Here is a 14,735-nt window from a genome sequence, read left to right as displayed (position 1 = left end):
CTGTTATGACAAACTCCGTGGAATCATTCAAATTATTTTGTTATGTTTTCTTGAGCTGCTTAAAATAACTGAGTCATGAGTTGGAGGATTCATTACCATTTTGTTGTACAGATTTTTGTTGTACAGATTTTTGTTGTAATGATATATGTAGGAGAAGGATCTGACTGTACTCAGAATTATGTTACATTCTCCTCTCCAGAAAGCAGAGAGAGCCACAAACAGATTTCTTCACTCTCCCATCAAAACTCCCGGCACAATTCCACTGCGGTGGTGCCAGAACTCTCACTCAGACTTCAAGGTGCCCATGCCTCCTTCCGGTAACCCCTTCCTTCGTCCTTCCTCCGTGTTGCCCATTTTCAAATCTCATTGCTCTTTTGTTTTCCGGCCACGCCTGCACAGATTGCAGAATCTTAGTTCCCCGACCAAGGATCGAACCGGGGCCCAAGGCAGTGAAAGCACCCTAACCACTGGACCGCCAGGAAATGCCAATCCCTCATTGCTCTTGACTTTTATTCTCTAACTTGTTGTCTTTTGCTGACTTTCTCCTTTATCTCTCCTTTTTTTGGAACACACACAATCCATCCACCTACACCAGCTCCAAAGGAACAGACTTTCTATGGGATACACACTAAGTGAAAAACATTTTAATTTCAACTTCTCTTACCTTTCTTGCTACATCCCGAGAGAAGTAGCTATAAGGAACAAATTTAAGATTGCACTTGTCTCCTGTCTTGTGATTCACAATATCAATTTCACCAGACTATAAAAAGAAAAGAATCATGGATTGGTTTTATTAAGAATGGATGACTTGAATATATGCTAAGCCTCATTCATCATAATTCTTTTCAATCTTACATTCTAGCTTTCCTGAACTTAAGATTCAGGTCTTAGCCAACCTTGAGATGCTGTGGAATCCCTTTGTAATCTTGGTATGCCAGGTTGGAATCAAGGCCAAATGACCTTTTTTAAAAAAACTGTGTCACATGTTCAGTGGCATAATTCGAACTTCAGCACACACATTGATGATATTCACATAATAATTTACCTTCCCAAACCAATCCTCCACTCGTACCCTTCATGAACTCTGTGCTTAAAGTATTCTACTCACGGTTTCAACCCTACATATGGTGGGCCTTTCTACACTTCATTCATTGCATTTTCTCCTCCTTTCTATCTTGCAAATCCCAAAAAGCTCTTTAAGACTCAGCTTCATTCCCACATCTACCATGAAGCCTTTCCTGACTGCTCAGACAGAATTCCCTCTCTTTTCTGAATTTACTGCAACCACTGTCTTAAGAGCAAATTGACAATGAATTAGATAGTTTGACAGTTTGTTTGTTTGTTTATTTATGGCTACGTTGGGTCTTCATTGCTAAGTGCGGGCTTTCTCAAGTTCTGGCGAGTGGGGGCTACTCTTCGTTGTGGTGAGTGGGCTTCTCATTGCAGTGGCATCTCTTGCTGCAGAGCACGGCCTCTAGGCACGCGGGCTTCGGTAATTGTGGCACACAGGCTCAGTAGTTGTGTCTCGAGGGCTCTAGGCTCAGTAGTTATGGCACACGGGCTTAGCTAATCCGCGGCATGTGGGATCTTCCTGGACCAGGGCTCGAACCCGTGTCCCCTGCATCAGCAGGTGGATTCTTAAGCACTGTGCCACCAGGGAAGCCCCTAGATAGTATTTTCGTACAGCTCTTACACTAGTCTATTTTGGCAAATACTTTTCATCCTACACATATCTGTCATATATCTCCAATGACAAAATAACTCTTGGCAGGACAATGCCTCATATGACTTTGTATTCCCAAGACCTAGCACTCAGCTTGGCAACAAATGTTTGGTGAATAATGAAAGGATGAAGGATGGGAGCCATGTTTATTATTTTCTTGTATTCTTCATAGTACCTAACACAGCCCTAGTGGAGTAGTCACTGAATGAATGTTGTAACTTGGTCATTTATAGGTAATAGTTTGTGGTATAGAAACTCGGGGAGTTTGGGGGTGGGATTACTGCCTGAGAGAAATTCCTTAGGCAGAACTGATAAACCAGTAACAGCAGTCTGGGGCCAGTTCACACGTCCTAAATACTACAAAGATGGACGTATTCTTCTGAACTTCAGAAGCATGCTGAGTCCCTTTACTCACCTGATCGATCCACAGTTTGCCCACGATAATGTTGTGCACTGTCGTGGTAACTTTCTTCCAAGTGTAGTGGTGCCCAGTTGCGTGGAAGATACAGTGGATGCTACCTAGAAGCAGAGAGTGGTACACAAATTAAGCCAAATATTAGAAAAACAGCACCATGTTGGCTAGAAATAATGATGGACTGATTTGATTTTATCAATATTTCTTACTTTTAAAAAGAAAACAATAAGTCAAAAAGGACTTATAACCTTTATAAATGTTGGAAGCACTGACTGAATTTTTCACGTGATTTTAAAATTTATGAATAAAATATAACTAATGAGGACAAACATTGACAGCTGATACAGCTTAGCTGGGAAGTAATATTCTGCAAATGCAGAAATAAAAATGAAAGCAAAAACCCCAATCTTTTCACTAACTGTACCTGCCATACTAGCTGCAAAATTTACAGGAACAGGTCACATCTGCCCCAACATGAAAAAATAAAGCAGCATATGGAAAAGAGCACACACTGGTGGTCAGTACTGGGGACAAGCCCTGTTGTGAGTAACTAGTTGTGTGACTTTAAGCAAACCACTTGTCTACCTATGGGCCTTAATAGTGAAAAAAAAAAAAAGGGGGGGGGGAGTAGTGGATAGAGCAGGGGCACCGGCTCCAACACTCATTCGATGTGTGAGCACGTGTTGCATAATAAAGAATTTGTCTGGTCTTTGTCCAACCTCTAAACCCTTGCAATTTCCCAAGTGACAGTAGTGTCTTTGTTACTCATGAGGGCCCTGGTGATATATGCCAATGAGGTGCCTCAGGTGGGCCCCTAGATAGCTTATGCCAACAAGATGACTTAGGACGAGGGTGGGCCAGAAAGACCAACCATGTCATTAGAGAGCAGCGGCTGCGGGTCACCTGATACGGGCTAAATCTGGCCTCCTGACCTCCTGGGAATGATATTTCCTTCCTTCCAGGGAGGGAAGGAGGCCGGGATATTGAGTTCAGTCACGTGGCCAAGGATTTGATCAACTGTGCCCACACGATGAAACCCCAATAAAATCTCTGGACAAGGAAGCCTGGTGGAGCTTCTAGGATGTTAAACACATCAATGTGCCAGGAAGGTGCTGGGCCCTGATTTCATGGGGAGAGGGCATGGAAACTCATGTCCAGGATCCTCCCACACCCTCTGCTATGTGTCTCTCCATGGGGCTGGTCCTGATTTGTACCCTTTATAGCACTCAGTACGTAAGGTCTTCTCCTGTTCCTATAATCTCAAATGAATACCAAGCCAAAATCAGTGGCTTCAACAGAGGTGAGTGGAGATTCAAAATAATCCAAAAATTTCAGAAGATATACACATTAAATAATACAGTTAATTCCAGTAACGGTATAACTCTAAGCTCCCTCTGTAACCACTAATGAAACGAACACTAAACGTGGCTGAGGCGTGTCCTTCTTGTACAAAAAGGTTAAAGTAGCCCTGGTGGCTGCAGCAGCAGTCATGCTGATGAGGATAACACTGGTGACAACGACACTGACAGTAGCAATGGCAACTCTGCTGAGAACACCTGCTGTGCACCAGACACTGTGCTAGGCTCTCCTCACTCATTTACTCTTCACAGCCATCTTCAAAAACATTTGCTCTGTCTAACTATGGCCTAAATCGCTTGTTCTTCACCACTGCAGTCTAAGCCACCAGCAGCTCTTGCCGGAACCTCTTTTCGGCTTCCCGGCTTCCACTCTGGCCTCCCTTCAAGTCTCTAGTCAAAATGATCTGTTTAAAACATGTCATATCAACTTTCCACACCATAAAATCTCTCCATTACTCCCCACTGTAGTTAGAATAAAACTCAACTCCTTTCACGGTGTACAAGACGCTACAAGAGCAGGCTCCCGCCTACCCTCTGGTCTCATCCACCGCGTCCCCCTCCTCACTCTGAACCAGCTGCTGTGGCCTTGCTGTTTCTCATGCGTGCTCCATCCCCAGGGCCCTTATCTTTGGGGTTCTCTCTGCCAGTCATCTTTTGGTTTTGTTTCTTTTTGTTCTCAGGTCTCTGCTCAAATGTAACCTTTTCAGAGAAGTTCCTGACTCTGCTACAAGGGAACACACAACACTCTCCTTCCTCCATCATTAATCCCATCTCTGCTTACTCTATTTTCTTCACTGAACCACCACTATATAAAATCAAAGTACTTGTTTTATTTACTTTTGTGTCTACTTAAGAATGCAAGCTAGGAGACTTCCGGGAAGATGGCGGAAGAGTAAGACGCGGAGATCACCTTCCTCTCCACAGATACACCAGAAATACATCTACGCGTGGAACAACTCCTACGGAGCACCTACTGAACGCTGGCAGAAGACCTCAGACCTCCCAAAGGCAAGGAACCCCCCACGTACCTGGTTAGGGCAAAAGAAAAAACTAAACAGAGACAAAAGGATAGGGACGGGTCCTGCACCAGCGGGAGAGAGCTGTGAAGGAGGAAAAGTGTCCACACACTAGGAAGCCCCTTCGCGGGTGGAGACTTCGGGAGGCGGAGTGGGGGAGCTTGGGAGCCGCGGAGGAGAGCACAGCAACAGGGGTGCGGAGGGCAAAGCGGACAGATTCCAGCGCAGAGGATCGGGCCGACCGGCACTCACCAGCCGAGAGGCTTGTCTGCTCGCCTGCCGGGGCGGGCGGGACTGGGAGCTGAGGCTCCGGCTTTTGTCGGAGCGCCGGGAGAGGACTGAGGTTGGCGGCGTAAACACAGCCTGCAGGGCGTTGGTGCGCCGCGGCTGGCCGGGAGAGAGTCCGGGGAGGGGTCTGGACCTGCCGAAGAGGCAAGAGACTTTTACGTCCCTCTTTGTTTCCTGGTGCACGAGGAGAGGGTATTAAGAACGCTGCTTGAGAGAGCTCCAGGGACGGGCGCGAGCCGCGGCTAAAAGTGCGGAGCCCAGAGACGGGCATGAGACGCTAAGGCCGCTGCTGCCGCCGCCAGGAGGCCTGTGTGCGAACACAGGTCACTAGCCACACGCCCTTCCGGGGAGCCTGTGCAGCCCACCACTGCCAGGGTCCCGGGATCCAGGGACGGCTCCCCCGGGAGAACGCACGGCGCGCCTCAGGCTGCAACGTCACGCCAGCCTCTGCCGCTGCAGGCCCGCCCCACACTCCGTGACCCTCCCTACCCCCCGGCCTGGGTGAGCCAGAGCCTCCGAATCAGCGGCTCCTTTAACCCCGTCCTGTCTGAGCAAAGAACAGACGCCCTCCGGCGACCTACACGCACAGGCGGGGCCAAATCCAAAGCTGAGCCCCTGGGAACTGTGAGAACAAAGAAGAGAAAGGGAATCTCTCCCAGCAGCCTCAGAAGCAGCGGATTAAAGCTCCACAATCAACTTGATATACCCTGCATCTGTGGAATACCTGAATAGACAACGAATCATCCCAAATTAAGGAGCCCTGTGGATGAAAGGCTCTTGGTGCTGCAGCCAGGAGTCAGTGCTGTGCCTCTGAGGTGGGAGAGCCAACTTCAGGACACTGGTCCACAAGAGGCCCCCCAGCTGCACATAATATCAAACAGCAAAAATCTCGGAGAGATCTCCATCTCAACGCCAGCACCCAGCTTCACTCAACGACCAGCAAGCTACAGTGCTGGACATCCTATGCCAAACAACTAGCAAGACAGGAACACAACCCCACCCATTAGCAGAGAGGCTGCCCTAAATCATAATAAGTCTACAGACACCCCAAAACACACCACCAGACGTGGACCTGCCCACCAGAAAGACAAGATCCAGCCTCATCCACCAGAACACAGGCACTAGCACCCTCCACCAGGAAGCCTACACAACCCACTGAACCAACCTTAGCCACTGGGGACAGACACAAAAAACAACAGGAACTACGAACCTTCAGCCTGCAAAAAAGGAGACCCCAAACACAGTAAGATAAGCAAAATGAAAAGACAGAAAAACACACAGCAGATGAAGGAGCAAGATAAAAACCCACCAGACCTAACAAATGAAGAGGAAATAGGCAGTCTACCTGAAAAAGAATTCAGAATAATGATAGTAAGGTTGATCCGAAATCTTGGAGATAGAATGGACAATAGAATGGACAAATTGCAAGAATCAGTTAACAAGGACCTAGAAGAACTAAAGATGAAACAAGCAACGATGAACAACACAATAAATGAAATTGAAAGTACTCTAGATGGGATCAATAGCAGAATAACTGAGGCAGAAGAACGGATAAGTGACCTGGAAGATAAAATAGTGGAAATAACTACTGCAGAGCAGAATAAAGAAAAAAGAATGAAAAGAACTGAGGACAGTCTCAGAGACCTCTGGGACAACATTAAACGCACCAACATTCGAATTATAGGGGTTCCAGAAGAAGAAGAGAAAAAGAAAGGGACTGAGAAAATATTTGAAGATATTATAGTTGAAAACTTCCCTAATATGGGAAAGGAAATAGTTAATCAAGTCCAGGAAGCACAGAGAGTCCCATACAGGATAAATCCAAGGAGAAATACGCCAAGACACATATTAATCAAACTGTCAAAAATTAAATACAAAGAAAACATATTAAAAGCAGCAAGGGAAAAACAACAAATAACACACAAGGGAATCCCCATAAGGTTAACAGCTGATCTTTCAGCAGAAACTCTGCAAGCCAGAAGGGACTGGCAGGACATATTGAAAGTGTTGAAGGAGAAAAACCTGCAACCAAGATTACTCTACCCAGCAAGGATCTCATTCAGATATGATGGAGAAATTAAAACCTTTACAGACAAGCAAAAGCTGAGAGAGTTCAGCACCACCAAACCAGCTCTACAACAACTGCTAAAGGAACTTCTCTAGGCAAGAAACACAAAAGAAGGAAAGGACCTACAATAACGAACCCAAAACAATTAAGAAAATGGGAATAGGAACACACATATCGATAATTACCTTAAATGTAAATGGACTAAATGCTCCCACCAAAAGACACAGATTGGCTGAATGGATACAAAAACAAGACCCATATATTTGCTGTCTACAAGAGACCCACTTCAGACCTAGAGACACATACAGACTGAAAGTAAGGGGATGGAAAAAGGTATTTCATGCAAATGGAAACCAAAAGAAAGCTGGAGTAGCAATTCTCATATCAGACAAAATAGACTTTAAAACAAAGACTATTAGAAGAGACAAAGAAGGACACTACATAATGATCAAGGGATCGATCCAAGAGGAAGATATAACAATTGTCAATATTTATGCACCCAACATAGGTGCACCTCAATACATAAGGCAAATACTGACAACCATAAAAGGGGAAATCGACAGTAACACATTCATAGTAGGGGACTTTAACACCCCACTTTCACCAATGGACAGATCATCCAAAATGAAAATAAATAAGGAAACACAAGCTTTAAATGATACATTAAATGAGATGGAGTTAATTGATATTTATAGGACATTCCATCCAAAAACAACAGAATACACATTTTTCTCAAGTGCTCATGGAACATTCTCCAGGATAGATCATATCTTGGGTCACAAATCAAGCCTTGGTAAATTTAAGAAAATTGAAATTGTATCAAGTATCTTTTCTGACCACAACGCCATGAGACTAGATATCAATTACAGGAAAAGATCTGTAAAAAATACAAACACATGGAGGCTAAACAATACACTACTTAATAATGAAGTGATCACTGAAGAAATCAAAGAGGAAATCAAAAAATACCTAGAAACAAATGACAATGGAGACACAACGACCCAAAACCTGTGGGATGCAGCAAAAGCAGTTCTAAGGGGGAAGTTTATAGCAATACAAGCCCACCTTAAGAAGCAGGAAACATCTCGAATAAATAACCTAACCTTGCACCTCAAGCAATTAGAGAAAGAAGAACAAAAAAACCCCAAAGCTAGCAGAAGGAAAGAAATCATAAAAATCAGATCAGAAATAAATGAAAAAGAAATGAAGGAAACGATAGCAAAGATCAATAAAACTAAAAGCTGGTTCTTTAGAAGATAAACAAAATAGATAAACCACTAGCCAGACTGATCAAGAAAAAAAGGGAGAAGACTCAAATCAATAGAATTAGAAATGAAAAAGGAGAGGTAACAACTGACACTGCAGAAATAAAAGAGATCATGAGAGATTACTACAAGCAACTCTATGCCAATAAAATGGACAATCTGGAAGAAATGGACAAATTCTTAGAAATGCACAACCTGCCAAGACTGAATCAGGAAGAAATAGAAAATATGAACAGACCAATCACAAGCACTGAAATTGAAACTGTGATGACAAATCTTCCAACAAAGAAAAGCCCAGGACCAGATGGCTTCACAGGCGAATTCTATCAAACATTTAGAGAAGAGCTAACACCTATCCTTCTCAAACTCTTCCAAAATATAGCAGAGGGAGGAACACTCCCAAACTCCTTCTACGAGGCCACCATCACCTTGATACCAAAACCAGACAAGGATGTCACAAAGAAAGAAAACTACAGGCCAATATCACTGATGAACATAGATGCAAAAATCCTCAACAAAATACTAGCAAACAGAATCCAACAGCACATTAAAAGGATCATACACCATGATCAAGTGGGGTTTATTCCAGGAATGCAAGGATTCTTCAATATACGCAAATCTATCAATGTGATAAACCATATTAACAAACTGAAGGAGAAAAACCATATGATCATCTCAATAGATGCAGAGAAAGCTTTTGACAAAATTCAACACCCATTTATGATAAAAACCCTGCAGAAAGTAGGCATAGAGGGAACTTTCCTCAACATAATAAAGGCCATATATGACAAGCCCACAGCAAACATCATCCTCAATGGTGAAAAACTGAAAGCATTTCCACTAAGATCAGGAACAAGACAAGGTTGCCCACTCTCACCACTCTTATTCAACATAGTTTTGGAAGTTTTAGCCACAGCAATCAGAGAAGAAAAGGAAATAAAAGGAATCCAAATCGGAAAAGAAGAAGTAAAGCTGTCCCTGTTTGCAGATGACATGATCCTATACATAGAGAACCCTAAAGATGCTACCAGAAAACTACTAGAGCTAGTCAATGAATTTGGTAAAGTGGCAGGATACAAAATTAATGCACAGAAATCTCTGGCATTCCTATACACTAATGATGGAAAATCTGAAAGTGAAATCAAGAAAACACTCCCATTTACCATTGCAACAAAAAGAATAAAATATCTAGGAATAAACCTACCTAAGGAGACAAAAGACCTGTATGCAGAAAATTATAAGACACTGATGAAAGAAATTAAAGATGATACAAATAGATGGAGAGATAGACCATGTTCTTGGATTGGAAGAATCAACATTGTGAAAATGACTCTACTACCCAAAGCAATCTACAGATTCAATGCAATCCCTATCAAACTACCACTGGCATTTTTCACAGAACTAGAACAAAAAATTTCACAATTTGTATGGAAACACAAAAGACCCCGAATAGCCAAAGCAATCTTGAGAACGAAAGAAGGAACTGGAGGAATCAGGCTCCCTGACTTCAGACTATACTACAAAGCTACAGTTATCAAGACGGTATGGTACTGGCACAAAAACAGAAAGATAGATCAATGGAACAGGATAGAAAGCCCAGAGATAAACCCACGCACATATGGTCACCTTATCTTTGACAAAGGAGGCAGAAATGTACAGTGGAGAAAAGACAGCCTATTCAATAAGTGGTGCTGGGAAAACTGGACAGCTACATGTAAAAGTATGAGATTAGATCACTCCCTAACACCATACACAAAAATAAGCTCAAAATGGATTAAAGACCTAAATGTAAGGCCAGAAACTATCAAACTCTTAGAGGAAAACATAGGCAGAACACTCTATGACATAAATCACAGCAAGATCCTTTTTGACCCACCTCTTAGAGAAATGGAAATAAAAACAAAAGTAAACAAATGGGACCTAATGAAACTTAAAAGCTTTTGCACAGCAAAGGAAACCATAAAGAAGACCAAAAGACAACCCTCAGAATGGGAGAAAATATTTGCAAATGAAGCAACTGACAAAGGATTAATCTCCAAAATTTATAAGCAGCTCATGCAGCTTAATAACAGAAAAACAAACAACCCAATCCAAAAATGGGCAGAAGACCTAAATAGACATTTCTCCAAAGAAGATATACAGACTGTCAACAAACACATGAAACAATGCTCAACATCATTAATCATTAGAGAAATGCAAATCAAAACTACAATGAGATATCATCTCACACCAGTCAGAATGGCCATCATCAAAAAATCTACAAACAATAAATGCTGGAGAGGGTGTGGAGAAAAGGGAACCCTCTTACACTGTTGGTGGGAATGTAAATTGATACAGCCACTGTGGAGAACAGTATGGAGGTTCCTTAAAAAGCTACAAATAGAACTACCATATGACCCAGCAATCCCACTACTGGGCATATACCCTGAGAAAACCATAATTCAAAAAGAGTCATGTACCAAAATGTTCATTGCAGCTCTATTTACAATAGCCCAGAGATGGAAACAACCTAAGTGTCCATCATCGGATGAATGGATAAAGAAGATGTGGCACATATATACAATGGAATATTACTCAGCCATAAAAAGAGACGGAATTGAGCTATTTGTAATGAGGTGGATAGACCTAGAGTCTGTCATACAGAGTGAAGTAAGTCAGAAAGAGACAAATACCGTATGCTAACACATATATATGGAATTAAAAAAAAAATGTCATGAAAAACCTAGGGGTGAAACAGGAATAAAGACACAGACTTACTAGAAAATGGACTTGAGACTATGGGGAGGGGGAAGGGTAAACGGTGACAAAGCGATAAAGAGGCATGGACATATATACACTACCAAACGTAAGGTAGATAGCTAGTGGGAAGCAGCCGCATAGCACAGGGAGATCAGCTCGGTGCTTTGTGACCGCCTGGAGGGGTGGGATAGGGAGCGTGGGAGGGAGGGAGACGCAAGAGGGAAGAGATATGGGAATATATGTATATATATAACTGATTCATTTTGTTGTGAAGCTGAAACTAACATACCATTGTAAAGCAATTATACTCCAATAAAGATGTTAAAAAAAAAAAAAAAAAAAAAGAATGCAAGCTAAATGAGGGCAAAGGAGCTTTTGTTCACCATTATGTACCCAACTAGAAATAGTTACCAGCATATAGTGGGCACTCAAATATTTGTTGATACCTTAGCTGCAGGCTACATTTGTATCCTACTGCTGCTGAAACCAGCTATGACAAACTTTGTGGCTTAAAATAACACAACTTGGGACTTCCCTGGTGGCACAGTGGTTAAGAATCCGCCTGCCAATGCAGGGGACACGGGTTCGAGCCCTGGTCCAGGAAGATCCCACACGCCGTGGAGCAACTAAGGCCGTGCGCCACAACTACTGAGCCTGCGCTCTAGAGCCCACGAGCCACAACTACTGAGCCCGTGTGCCACAAGTACTGAACCCTGTGTGCCTAGAGCCCGTGCTCCCCAGCAAGAGAAGCCACGGCAATGAGAAGCCCTCGCACTGCAATGACGAGTAGCTCCCGCTTGCCGCAACTACAGAAAGCCTGCACGCAGCAATGAGGACCCAATGCAGCCCAAAACAAACAAATAATAAATTTTTAAAAATAACACAACTTATTCTCTTACAGTTCTAGAAGTCAGAAGTCTAAAATCAAGGTGTCAGCAGGTGTGTGTTCCTTCTGAAGGCTCAAGGGGAAAATCCATTTTCTTGCTTTTTCCAGTTACTACAAGCCACCTGCATTCTTTGGTTTGTGGACCCTTCCTAGCATCACTCAAACCTCTTGCTTCTGTTGTCACTGACTCTGAACCTCCGGCCTCTCCCTTATAAATACCCTTGTTGATTACATTAGGCCCACAGAATAATCCAGGATTATCTCCCCATCTCCAGATCCTTAACCACATGTCCAAAGTTCCTTTCAGTGTGTAAAGTGATAAATTCATAGGTTCCAGAGATTAGGATGTGGATATATTTGGGGGCAGGGGGGCATTATTCAACCTACCACATCCTCATTTTACCAAATGAAGACTCTGAGCTTAGAGAGGTCAAATAATTTTCCCAAGGTCACAGAGCTAGTGACAGCTAGAGCTGAAGTTCAAAATAAGAGCAGAACATGTGTACAGTCCAATACCATAACCCTATATCCCACCCTGATGATGTACCTGTTGTTCTGCAGTGTCCCTTCCAGTTCACTGGGATGGTGGAAAAATAAAGAACACCCTGTGACTACCTTCGTTTATATATTATTTGTGTGTTGAAAACTTGACAGTAAGTTAAAGATCCCAAACCTGAGCCATTTAAAATGTATAAAGGGGAAGACAGCCACTTGCAGAATGGTAGAGTAAGAACTTCCATGTATCAGCTCCCCAGTAAAATCAACAAGAACACACTAACAAAAGTGATCAGAATCAACTTTTTCATAACTCTGGAAATTAACCAAAGGCTTACAATACTCCAAGAAACATTTACTCAAGAAAAATGGCTGGCTCTCAGTAAGCGAAATGAGCTCTGTGGCATTTAACTTGCCCCATTCCTACCCTTCTCTCCCCAGCTCAGCAGTAGCCTTGAAAACTGGTAGCCTCACAGTCATGGTAGCCGTGAAAACCAGCAAGCAGTCTAGCAAACACTGGAGGGAGTAGAACATGAAGCTCCCAAAGCCCAGCTCCAATGTACTGTCATTATCTGACCTATCTGGTGGCTCCCAGTAAACTCCCACTCACTGGGCTTATCTTTATTTGATCTGATTCCGCACCGCTCACCTCAGCCTTCTTCCTGGGGCAATTATCAAAACAATCCGTGGCAATTATTTAACACAACAGCTGCCACAGGTGGTGATAACAGTTGGAGCACTTGAAGAAATAATGGCCCCAAATTCCCCAGATTTGACGAAAAGCACTAATCTCCACTTCCATAAGTCCAGTGAATGCCAAGTGGATCAACTCAAAGAGCACCACACTGAAACCGACCGTAATCAGACTAGAAAGACACAGACAAACAGAGGATCCGGAAAGCAGGAAGAGAGAAGTGATGCGTCACACACAAGTGATCCTCAGAAACCACGAAGGCCAGAAGGCAGTCGGATGACGCGTTCAAAATGCCGAAAGAAAAAGACCATCAAACCCAGAGTTCTATGTCCAGCAAAATTATCCTTCATAAACAAGGAGAACTAAGACATTCCCAGAAAAACAAAAACTGAAAGAATTCCTGGCTAGCAGATCTGCTCTTCAAGAAATGCTAAAGGAAGTCCTTCAGGCTGAAATGAAAGGATACTAGGCAGTAACTTAAATCTACCTTAAGAAATTAAGAGACCAGTAAAGGTAACAGCAATTAAACTACATAAAAGACACCAGCATACATCTATTTTTTGCTTATAACTTTTTTCTCCTATATGATGTAAAAGACAACTACATAAAGCAACAGTTATAAAACAATGTTGATGGAATTATAATGTAGAAAAATAGTTTGCATGAAAATAAAAGCACAAAGGATGTGCTTTGCATGTAAGTGCAAAGTCTTTATATCCTGTTGAAATTCAGCTGGTATTAATCTGAACTAGATTATTAGACGGTGTTAATTTTAATACCCAGGATAACCATAAAAATACCTTTAAAAAATATAGTAAAAGAAATAACAAGGGAATTAAAATGGTAAACTAGAAAAATATCCATTTAACACAAAAGAAGGAACGAACGGCAGAGTAGAGGAGGAACAAAAAGGACATAAGATGTACAGAAACAAAATACCAAAATGGCAGATGTGAATCCTAACTAATCAGTAATTATAATAAATATAAATGGATTAATCACTCTAATCAAAAAGTAGAAATTGGAAAAATGGATAAAATATATAAGGAGGACTTTCTGACTAAAGTGTTGCTGGGGCAGATTCAAGGTGCATGGAGCCCAGCAGTGTCATTGACACAGAGATCAACAGGCTGAGTGGTTGTTTCATTCATAATGTCAAATCGTGATTCTTCTTGGGTTAGAGAACTCCAAACTATAAAATAATCCTCTATGTAAATGTATCTCTTTAAACTTGAAGCTACCACCCAATTCCAAAATGAGTGGATGAGCAAACTCATATTTACCCTCTACCGCAGTCTTCATAATTTTGCAAACTTCAATTATATTTCCTAGAAGCATTCTTTTTTCCAGACTACAAGAATTCTAACCTTTTCAGTCAATTTTACCGGAAGACTCAGACTACCTTCCACCACCTCAAAAAACCATCCATCTGCCTACTCACTCACACCCCTGTCCATCTGTCTTTCTTCAATGGCATCTCTTGGCCTAATAATTTACCCTCTGAGAGTTGAACACCACTGAAAATGGATCGAACCCATGTCCCCTGCATTAGCAGGCGGATTTCTTAACCACTGCACCACCTGGGAAGTCCCACTATGTCAATTCTTGTTCAATCTCCCTACAAAGGCTGGGATCTTTGTTTTGTTTACTTGCATTTCCCGAGCACCTTAGAACCATACCTAGTACCTGGTAGGTATACTCAGTATCTAATAGATGGGGTGACTTAAGATAATATATCCTGATGAATCCTTAAACAACCAAAGGAATGAAATCCTATCAAAGATTTTT

General features: G+C 42.4%; 1 protein-coding gene across 1 annotated transcript in view; it reads right to left on the bottom strand.

Annotated features, from left to right (window-relative positions):
* Nucleotides 1-14,735, bottom strand: part of OSBP (oxysterol binding protein) — a 41,081-nt gene that overhangs the window by 3,715 nt on the left and 22,631 nt on the right. Inside the window, exons 10-11 of the mRNA XM_004264162.2 lie at nucleotides 2,139-2,242; nucleotides 665-760 (exon numbers count right to left, since the gene is read on the bottom strand). Of these exons, the coding sequence (XP_004264210.1) occupies nucleotides 665-760; nucleotides 2,139-2,242 (200 nt within the window). The remainder of the gene's footprint in view (nucleotides 1-664; nucleotides 761-2,138; nucleotides 2,243-14,735) is intronic.

Source organism: Orcinus orca, chromosome 8 (genome assembly GCF_937001465.1).
Source record: "Orcinus orca chromosome 8, mOrcOrc1.1, whole genome shotgun sequence".
Classification (NCBI taxonomy): domain Eukaryota; kingdom Metazoa; phylum Chordata; class Mammalia; order Artiodactyla; family Delphinidae; genus Orcinus; species Orcinus orca.
Note: the sequence above shows the minus strand (reverse complement) of the source record. Positions and strands in the feature narration are given on the sequence as shown.